Source organism: Ictalurus punctatus, chromosome 23 (assembly GCF_001660625.3).
Source record: "Ictalurus punctatus breed USDA103 chromosome 23, Coco_2.0, whole genome shotgun sequence".
NCBI lineage: Eukaryota > Metazoa > Chordata > Actinopteri > Siluriformes > Ictaluridae > Ictalurus > Ictalurus punctatus.
In genome coordinates, this window is record NC_030438.2 from 8,781,882 (window position 1) to 8,792,832 (window position 10,951).

At 37.8% G+C, this 10,951-nt stretch overlaps 1 protein-coding gene across 1 annotated transcript; it reads right to left on the reverse strand.

Moving 5' to 3' along the window:
- Positions 1-8: 8 nt before the first annotated feature.
- On the reverse strand, positions 9-9,496 carry slc51a (solute carrier family 51 subunit alpha). The gene is made up of 8 exons (XM_017453573.3): positions 9,031-9,496; positions 6,873-7,024; positions 6,673-6,746; positions 5,498-5,656; positions 3,597-3,708; positions 3,345-3,491; positions 2,360-2,465; positions 9-1,232 (listed from the first exon to the last, which is right to left on the reverse strand). Exons 1-8 carry the CDS (start codon positions 9,098-9,100, stop codon positions 1,072-1,074), a joined length of 981 nt encoding a protein of 326 aa, XP_017309062.1. The 5' UTR covers positions 9,101-9,496; the 3' UTR covers positions 9-1,071.
- Positions 9,497-10,951: the final 1,455 nt, after the last annotated feature.

The window sequence follows — 10,951 nt, forward strand, 5'->3', positions numbered from 1 at the left end:
AGATCTGATCAATCTGAGCAAATTTAATTAAAAATAATGAACGGTAAGTTTAAACAATAATGATGCCATTAGGGCAAGGGGTGAAGACTCTCCCTGAGAAATTAGGAAATAACAAAAGAAAAAGAAGAAGAAGAAGAAGAACACGTCCCACGTGGATTTATTCTGCATTTCAATTGCAAAAAGTGCTGCAAGTGAAAAATAAGAACAATAATAATCCATCCATCCGTCCATTTTGTACATTTGACTATTATGGGAAGTAGAGCATTTAGTTGTACTGCTCCGAGTCTTTGGAATATTTTGCCTCGAGACGTACGTAATAGTTCTAGTCTTTCAATTATTAAATCATGTCTTAAAAAACATTTTTTTAAAAATGCTTATTCTTCATACATTTCTTATGTATCTTTTTATTTGTAAGGTGTCCTTGAGTGTCTTGAAAGGCACCCAAAAATAAAATGTATTATTATTATTATTATTATTATTATTATTATTATTATACACAGGGTCACGGGAACCTGGAGCCAGTCAAAGGAAACTCAGGGCACAAGGCGGGGGATATCCTGGAGGGGGTGCCAAACCATCACAGGGCACAATCACACACACATTCACACACACATTCACAGACTACGGACAATTTAGAGATGGCAATCAGCCTACAACGCATGTCTTTGGACTGGGAGATGAAACCGGAGTACCCAGAGGAAACCCCAGAAGCACGGGGAGAACATGGAATCTCTGCACACACAGGCTGGCGGCTGGAATCGAACGCACAATGCTAGAGGTGTGAGGCAAATGTGCGAACTGACTAAGCCACCATATGAACCCACAACAATAATAATAATAATAATAATAATAATAACAATAATAATAATAATAATAGTCTAAAACATTGTACTTTTTCTGCACAAAAAGTGGACAGACCTACAAAAATTACTGTACTGATTAAAAATATACTGATAAAAAAAAATACTGTACCTTATTTGTCAAAAAAGAGCCAGTTGCTTATAAATACAAAAATATAGATATACATGTCCGTGTGACTGTGACGTTGAGCCAAAAAAAGCATTTCACTCATTATTTTTTCACACAGTGTTTGCTGGACTCAGATTCGAGACCATTATTCTTCTCCTCTTCGCTGTCGCTGTAAGGTATGGGATCATACCGACGCCGGTACAACAACCGAGTCACGAGCGTGATGATGAACATCTCCAAGATCAGAAGCTGCTGACTCATCACTAGGAAAAAAAAACAGAAAAACTTTTCAGATGTTAAAAAATTTGTCACTTAACACTTTTTTTTTTTGAGCTACATTTGTGATGTCACTAATGCCCTACAGCTTTGAACCAATCATACCCGATATGCAAATTATTAGAGGAGGAGGATGACACTGACAACTGAAAACAGAAACTGCATGCTAATTCAGCTTTTTAGACCACATTCTCGGCATTACACCGGTCCGGGGGCGGGGCTTTGTACAAGCTTAAACTGGTCACGTCATGTTTGATATGCAAATTCTAAGAACGATGACGACGTTGCTATGGTAACGATGTTACATATGGAGAAGTTTAGGTGCTGTGAAATAAATCAGTTTACTTAGAGTTAGCTTACTGGCAGGAGGACATGTTGGGGGTTGTTTCTAATTTCACGCTATAAACATCTCGTGCTATTGCCCACAAATCTAAGGTAAGCATGCAGCATGATACTATCACGGTGCAGGGACCGTGCACCCAGGACGTATCCAGCCCAGGTCTCCGTCTGGCAGTGGAAGGCATGGGCCAGACCCCAGGCGAGTCGTCCTGGATACAGTTATATACATTAGCCTCGTCTGACTGGCAGAGGAGGAGGTGTCGCACTTATCTATAGTCATAATCTAGGTGTCGCACAAAAACATAGTGATAAATTCAAGTCTTTTGAAGTTTTTTATACCAGTATAACATATGTAGCCACAAAAAATAAGTCAATTCCGCTAATTATTATTTAAAGACCCCGAGGGACATATACTGAATTCCTTGGTGAATTTTCAGATTTTATCTTGAGCCTGGTTGTTTCTGTAGATAAAGCTTTAATCGTTGCTGATGTTAATATTCATTTTGATAACCCAAAAGACCCTCTGAGAACAGCGGTTGTGTCCATTCTAGATTCACTAGGGGTCAATCAGAACGTAATAAGACCCACTAATAATGGTGGTCACACTCTTGACCTGACATCATGAGACAATGTCCGTTGTTTAATGCGCTACACAAATAAACCTGAACTGAATTGAATTTGCTTATTCATTAGTTTTGTTGTTTGTAATGAAGGTGAAAGTAGTTTCTTGGGCGTTTGAATTGTACGTGGATTATTTCAGCGGTGTGAGACTCACAGTAACCGCGGCTCTGAGAGGAGAACGGCGGGGCGCAGCCGATCGTCCCGTTCATGGCCAGAATATTAATGATGGCCGACTGCAGCTGACTGAGCACCAGCACCAACTTAGGAACAACACACAGAAAGGCATCATGGGCAAAATTATAATAATAATAATAATCATAATAAGAAGAAGAAGAAGAAGAAGAAGAGGAAGAAGAGAAGAAGAAGAAGAAGAAGAAGAAGAAGAACAACAACAACAACAACAACAAGAACAAGAAGCAAAAAATGTCAGTGTCTTGTTGAGTTAACTATCTGGGAACGCAAGTCCAAAGTAATTTCAACTGCATTTATCATGACATAAAATTACTATTGTTCTTTTTGTGACTTTATATCCAATAACAAGAATGAGTTTTTTCTCATTTTCAGCTATTGTGGACTTTTAAATTTTGGACTGATTTTGAAATATATTATACCGTATTTTCTCGACTATAAGTTTACATCGCTGTGAAAGAAACCCTTGTATTAACTGTACATATTAGCATCTTTTGATACTATATTAGCATTATGTTTTACTATAATAACTTTTTCTGTACTATTTTAGCATTAATAGTATTGTACTATAATATAGTAGCATTTTTCTCTATTGGGATTGTTAGGAGTATACGACACTGCACTGTATAAGCATTTAACTGACCCATATTAGCATTACACTGTATTGTAATAGAATTATTTACATTTTACTATGATGTAATGTTATTTATTTAGTTACGTATTCATTCATATTAATTGATCATCTGACCAACTAGGTGATTGGTGAAATAGTCACCTAACTAACGTGTGCATTTATTTTAAAACAAATTAAACCGAGCTCTACAGCACATTATAAAATTTGTATAAAATGCAGTGTGTATTGTGGAATTTCTTGCTCATTCTAATCTGAGCAGCGTTTCTGAACTTTACCAGTGATGTTAAGTATTTAAAGAGGGTTTGCAGAGACTCACCTGATACATGGCATATTTCGGGATAATCTTCAGGCTGCGTAAAGTGTTGCGCACATGCATGAACATGATGGCAACGGGCCACAGGGCGATGATGGTGAGGACGCCCACGCCGGGGTTTATCCAGATCGCAGCACCGCTGATAGACATCTGCACAAACACAGCCACTACAGTGTCATTATATACTGCAACATTTCGGTTACATCACACACACAAGTCATCCTTCCAGAGCTGCGAAAACGAGTCTATACTCACATCAGCAATGTCGAAGTTCTTGTTCGTCCACAAAATGATGGACAAGATCGTAAACACCACCTTCAGCAGAGCAAACTGGAAGGCGGCCAGTTTCAGCATGAACAGAGAGCGACTATGACACAAACACACGACGAGAGACGAGGTTATTTCACTGAACCGCTGTTGATTCGTTTACTAGAACAGCAGTTCTGACAGGAGTGCAGCTGCAAATGACAGGTTTATACCAACTCGCTCGTTTCAAATCAGCTCGCTCTAATGAACTGAATTATTATTCATTAGCAAAAAACAAACAAACAACTACTTAACGCTAATAAGCTTTTATTCATTATTTACGGCCTTTGTTCTGCCCCTCTAAGAGCTTTTAATGGGGAAAAATGCATACGAGTCATTAACTACAGCGCCATCTCCTGGACAAACAAAACATGCAGGATTTACCAGGATTTAAAAAAATAATCCGATTTTAGATGCACAAAGGCTGTAATTCAAGTTTTTCAGGCTTTTGCATAAATGTATTTAATAGAAAAAATTCTGATGACAAATAAATCTAGTGTCCTTCATTCAATCATTTTATCTCACTATTATTACTTACTATTTTAAAATTCATTTTTTTCCCCACACACAGTGAAGCACTTCACTAATAATTAATAATTATTAAAATACTAACTAATTTAATAAAATTAAATTAAAAATAATTTAATAATTTTTTTTTTTTTTTGTACTTACAGGTCCAATCTTTTTCTTCCATTCCTTACAGGATGGGATTTAATACGTCCTTTTTCTTTTCTCTGATATCCAATCCACCTTTTTTTTTTTGCTGGTATCAGACTGATACCATGTTAAAACAATGTCATTATTATTATTATTATTATTATTATTATTATTATTATTATTATTATTAATAATAATTAATTTATTTATTTATCTTTATGTATTTAAAAACAGGAAGCGGTCTCACCCAAAAAATAAAACCAAGATGCAAGAATCTTTTTACAATCTGATCATGGCACCTTCTGTGAAATCAGATCCAATCATAAAATACGCCAAGATTTCTACGTATTAATAATAAGGTCGCGTTTTTTTTTCTTTTTCCGATGGCTCACTAATTCCTCTAAACCGCTTTCTCTGAATGTGTAATGACCCCACGGTTCTTCAGGTCATCTGACTGAGAGGTCAGTGACCAGCAGGACGTTCGGCCAGAAACAGAACAACAGTCACCTGACCATCACACCCTTATGTACTTATTAAAAGATTCCAAGACCCAAAGAATTCACAATCGGCACGATCACTAATAAAATCAGAAAGCTATAAAACATACTACAAGTCACTGAAACATATACACTACATGTCCAAAAGTATGTGCACCCCTAACCATCACACCCTTATGTGCTTGTTGAACATCCCATTTATCCCAGATTTATTCCCTTCTTTTGCTGTTATAACGCGCCCCGCTCTTCTGAGAAGGCTTTCCGCTAGATTTCAGGGTGTGGCCGTGGGGATTTGTGTTCATTCGGCTGCAAGAGCGTTAGTGAGGTTGAGATCAGGCACTATTGTTGGGATGTGAGGAGACTCCAGTTCATTTCCAGTTCATCCCAAACGTGTACTGTTGGGTTGAGGTCAGGGATCTGTGCAGGACACTCGAGTTCTTCTACCTTCTTCCAACCTTCACACACCACGTATTTGTGCAGCAGATGGAACAGGTGCGGACCTCTTAGTTCCAGTGAAGGGAAATTGAAACGTTACAGTATACAGAGACGTTCTATACAACTGTGTGCGTCAGACTTTGTGGAAACAGTTTGGGGAAGAACCTCATATGGGTGTGATGGTCAGGGTGCACATAGTTTTGGCCGTATAGTGTACAGTGCATATAGCGTATATACATTACTTTGGCTTGTGTGTGTTACCGTGTGATGGGGACTCGGGGCAGACAGGGGCAGCAGCAGCAGCACGGGCCGGTACTGATCCGGAACGTCTTGTTAGCTGAACGCTTCAGAAAAACCTCATCACCTCCACATTCCTCGATCATCAGAATCAGAAACTTAAACACCACGATGGCAAAATACCTACAACACACACACACACACACACACACACACACACACGGCTTCAAAATAATAAATAGTTCAACATGTTTTTGTAGCTAAAAAGAAAGGAACTATTTAAGAACTATTCATAGCCTGAAGAATTATTGGCACCCTTCCTAAAAATTAGCATAAAAGAATATATGAAATAAATAAATTTGAGCTTGAACACATGGGGACGCTGACCAGTGTTATTTAAACACAATATCATTTCAAACATGGATGACAAAAAGATTTTAACCTCAGGTATTTAAAAAAAAAAAAAGAGTTTCTGGAAACTGATTTCAAATTAAAATAAAAATGATTAATTAATTCAAATCATTTAAAAATTCATTAATGCATTAAAATAAAGTAAACTTTAAAAAAAAATACTACTAAAATAATTAAGCATTTAAATATAATTAATCCTTTTCAAGGAGGATGATTTGTTTGCATTTATTTGAAATATTCAAGACATTTCTGTAAGACATTTTTATGGTTAAAAAAAAGTTCATTCTGCTTGAGTGGACTTTAATTCATTATTGTTTGCTCCTGTTTTCTTGTTGGGGTGCCAATAATTCTGGAAATGACTGAGGAATATAGTTCAGCACTCTATTCTGAAAAACAGAATAAAAAAGAAAGGATTGAACTTAAAGAAAAGACACATGTGTTAAGGGAGAAATGTATTTAAATTATAAAGAGATGAATTTGCGACTTTAAAAGAAACCTGGCGTCTTTTGACTTTTTTTAAAAAAAATTGTATTTTAATAAATATGCTAATGGTAATAATTTTAGGCCTCCAGGGTTGAGTGTTGTTTATTTATTTTTGTTTCTAAAAATGGTGTAAATATTGTGATACGTACCTTAATTGTGGAATGTTTGTGCGTAACGCTACATTTATTACAATTCTTGTGCAAAAAAAAATCTAATGTGTAAAATATGATATAAAAGTCATTTGTTTGTTTTATGATTTCTTTTCCTGTTCTAATGGCTGTCTGAGCGTTCTCTTTCACACTCACGTGGCTGAGGTCATGTCCGTGAACATTGTGGCTCTTGGGATCCACATTCCTAAACAGGACATCGCACCGATAACCTGTGCAAAAACAAACAAACAAACAAACAAACATTTTTGACTTTTAATCAAACCTCAAATTCACTCAGCCTGAAGAAGTGAAAAATCTCCCATCATGCACTTCAGTTTAAGAGAATCCTCGCTCACCGGTGCGGCTCCGTTCACCCAGATGATGGCGCTCTTCTTGTTGTTGGAAACTTTCCTGTAGATGTAAACACACTCCTCGATGTAGAGCAGCATGGACACCGACGCCATGAAGGTGAGTACGGAGTAAAGGATGATCCCGAAAACGTCGAGCTCTGTTCAGGAGAAAATAGTGTAAACTCTCAGACCCCTCGGCGTACAGTTCTCTGCGCTGAGAAACCTCAGAAACTCATCATCGGTAATTCTGAGCTCGGATTTCCGAGTTAAGTCGATTGCAACAGCATCAGGTCCATCATTTGGCAGCATGGTGCTCCGACTCCACAGGAAACCTCGGTGTCTCCACACACCACCATTACATCATGAGGAATATAGATTTTAGTTAGTGCATTTTAATTTCAGATGTGAGCAAACTCGAGACGAGTGGTGGACAGACGAGGATTTCCTGCAGCAGTCTGGAGAGCCAGCAGCGAGTACGGAGAGTCACGAGGGAGACTGGAGGTACGGGATGTCCCGGAGTCTCTGTGCCTGCAACTACAGGCTTTGGGAAAACTTCTTATTCTTCTTCTTCATCAACGATGTCCCCCTGCTGAACATCCAGCATTTCGCACAATAAATTCCACAATCCTCATCTGACTGAAAACATATTCACTAAACCGTCAGCTCTTTTAAGCCAAGATAGACAAAATCTCCAGACTAAGTGTTCTTCAAAGCGATGGATATGAATAGGTGTGAAAGCTTTTCGGTCATGTGTGATGACACGAGTCATGCCAGATCAGTCAGCCTATAAAGAAGGCTTGTTTAATCGTGTTTGATTTATATATATATATATATATATATATATACACACACACACACACACACACACACACACACACACACACATAACACCGAGAAAGTTCCTGTCTCTGAGATAAAGAAATAAGACACAAGATCACACATGCAGCAGTGCAGAAAACCACAAGGTATCATGGGTAATCTCCAAAAACAATACCATTGGGTTGATGAAGCACGGAAAAGTCTAAGCTGAGAAATCTGACTAAACCCTCAGAATCATTTACACCAGACCTAAAGAACCTCGTGAAGAACTCATAATACAGAATTATTACTCCATAGTGCCAAAGTGCTCTGCAAAGTCTTCACTATTTTACTGCAGATGAAAATGGACAAACATTTATCTAACAATAACGAAACAATTTTTTTTTTTACAAATTTATTCTTTTACATTAACTTGTGCTGAAATGATTTACATTTAAAAGATTCCAAGACCCAAAGAATTCACGATCAGCACAATCACTAATAAAATTAGTTATAAAGCTATAAAACATACTACAAGCCACTGAAGTGTATACACTACATGTCCAAAAGTATGTGCACCCCTGACCATCACACCCTTGTGATGGTTGTTGAACATCCCATTTATCCCAGATTTATTCCCTTCTTATGATGTTATAACGCGCTCCGCTCTTCTGAGAAGGCTTTCCGATAGATTTCAGGGCATGGTCGTGGGGATTTGTGTTCATTCGGCTACAAGAGCGTTAGTGAGGTTGAGTACCTGTGCTAGTGTATCATACGTGTAGATGATCTGGATTTAAAAATAATCTTGTCTTAGCATTTTCTAATGATGAGAGTTACTTAAAATTTTTCTGTTATTATGTGTGAGATACAAGCAAAATGATCATTTTTATAGATAGGTCCTGAGGAAAATTGCTGGAATAAATAAATGAATAAGAGAGAGAAAAATAAAGGGGAGAGAGAGAGAGAGAGAGAGAGAGAGAGAGAGAGAGAGAGAGAGAGATTGGCTTATGACCAAAACTCGATTACAAACAGAAGGCTACACATTTTTGTTTTTTTCTTCTTTTTTTTCCTATTTTTTTTACACAAGAAAAGACTGTAATAATTAAATCAAAGTTTGACTCAAAACCTCACTGGTATGTTAAATGTTAAGCTGGAACCTGAGTTCAAGAAGCACGTTCACACTTTTTTCTAAATGAAAAGGGAAGAAAAAACCCAAGCAGAATCTTATGGTTCTTGAGTTAAACCTGCAGAAGACCACCAACCTGCCCGGATCCAGATGCTTTTTGCTTAGGTTTGCTCCAAAGTGCAAGCCTATGTTTATGCACAGTATTTTGGTAAGTTTAAAAACAAACAAAAAAACACTTACGTCCGATCACTTCGACAGCCAGAGGCGGTTCTTGTATGCATGCCGGGTCGGTTCTGTTGGTTCCGTCCATCCTGCACCTCTTTTCTGTTTCACTTTCACACACAGATCAGAAGGATAATCAGACCTCACCCCGTCTTCCTCAGCAAAGCCGCACTGATCTGATCTGATCTGATCTGATCTGATCTGACCTGATATGAGAGAAACTGTGGTCCAAAATCCACCGAAGATGAATAACCGTGTGGTTATTTCCTAACTTCTCCCTGCACAGTCCCGCCCCTGCACGCGCCCGAACAAACCCCACATGAGCTCTGAAGATTCTAAGTAGAAATCTAGTCCCAGTACAACCCAAACCTCTCGGAATGGGATGGGGTCGTGCAGTCAGTCCAGCAGCACTGGTGTGGGAGTCGGGAATGCTGGAGGCTCTGTTTCATTCCTCAAATCCCGCATCACATGAAGCGACTCCATGACAACTCTAAAAAATAGAGAGAGGGGGAATAAGGGTTTCGGTGGTCATGTGGTATCAGCTGTGAGCCACCACCCCCTTTCAATCCTGGAACTGTTTTATCCATTATGCATAAACATCAGAGAATAAGAAACTGACAGAATGGAGCGACAAAAACAACAACTTTGTAGGCATATGTTATAGGCGCAGTTTTAAAAAAACTGGACAAAATGCATGCTCTTTAAATGACGAATAATGAGTATAAATTAGATTTAATCATGCAGACGTGACATCTCGTCTACAGGTCACTTAACACAAACATGAATATGATGTTTATTCATGGGAAATAATTAAAGTGTGAATACATTCCACAGCGCGCGCTTCAGTCCTGAAACACATTTACTAACATTTACATTTATAGTATTTAGCATATGCACTTTAAAAGAAGGAAAAAATCAAATCCTGATGTTAATACAAGCTATAACCGTATTTTAATGAGTGTTTACATATTTCATGACAAAGGTGCGGATCTGCTAGCTCATGGCATGTGACATAAATGATTCAATATGAAAATGACTTTATTAGCTTTTTTTTTTTTTTTTGACTACTGTTTGGGAAAAAGGTATGCCCTAAAAAGTGTAATTGCGTTTTTTGTTTTTCGTAATTCATATGTGGTCAAACTGGTAGTGAAAGACATTTACACTCTTTTCAGTCATTTGACTCACCAAAAAGAATCGACTCTTTAAGCTCTTTAATGGCTCATTTGTCATTTTTTTCTGCAAACAAGGAAACGTTTGTGGCATTTTCACTTCTTATAGCTGGAATTGTTCCATCCGATCTTTATCTACTTTTAAACAACATAATAACATTATTTTGTATTGGATTAAACAAATAAATACAATATCCTCCATGTCATGCTGAATCGTTCACCCAGATAAGAGTCAAACACACGTTAATATGCTAACGATCAGCCCACATGTCAGAAAGTACATTGTTCTTTTAATTTTTTGGTTAAAATTACACTGCAAAATAACCACTTTCATCTACAATAAAGTATAAAAAAGAGGGGGGAAATCGTCTCATAAATGGGAATCGGTTCTCAATGTTCAACTAAAAGAGCCGATTCAGAGAGCCGACTCGTTTCATGGTATCCCTCATCGCTAGTACTTTCCAGAATGTCTTCCTGCTACGACAGCATCGTTTACAGAACACCGGACCAGCACAGGATCAAATAAATCAAATACGTAACTGCTTAAATGTCCTCTTAATGTCAACTAATGCATTCCTTCAAAATTCTTTGTTCAAGACGCAAACTTCATATCATCCTGTGGTCCGTGAGTGTCACGTTTTTTTCCAGCCAGGCAGTTTTCCCACCTCTTCATCTGTATGCTCTGAAATGAATAAAGGATCCTGTAGGTCAGTGTGAATGCAGCTCAAATCCCAGCTTTACACCACAACTTTATTCTGCTCTATAAAACC

Excerpts from the sequence above, each read along its gene's own strand:
- slc51a (XM_017453573.3), bottom strand. The coding sequence starts at position 9,100 with ATGGACGGAACCAACAGAACCGACCCGGCATGCATACAAGAACCGCCT. Across the intron at positions 6,747-6,872 it reads GGGTGAACGGAGCCGCACCG|GTTATCGGTGCGATGTCCTG; the intron begins GTGAGCGAGGAT and ends GTTTTTGCACAG. Across the intron at positions 2,466-3,344 it reads CGAAATATGCCATGTATCAG|TTGGTGCTGGTGCTCAGTCA; the intron begins GTGAGTCTCTGC and ends GTTGTTCCTAAG.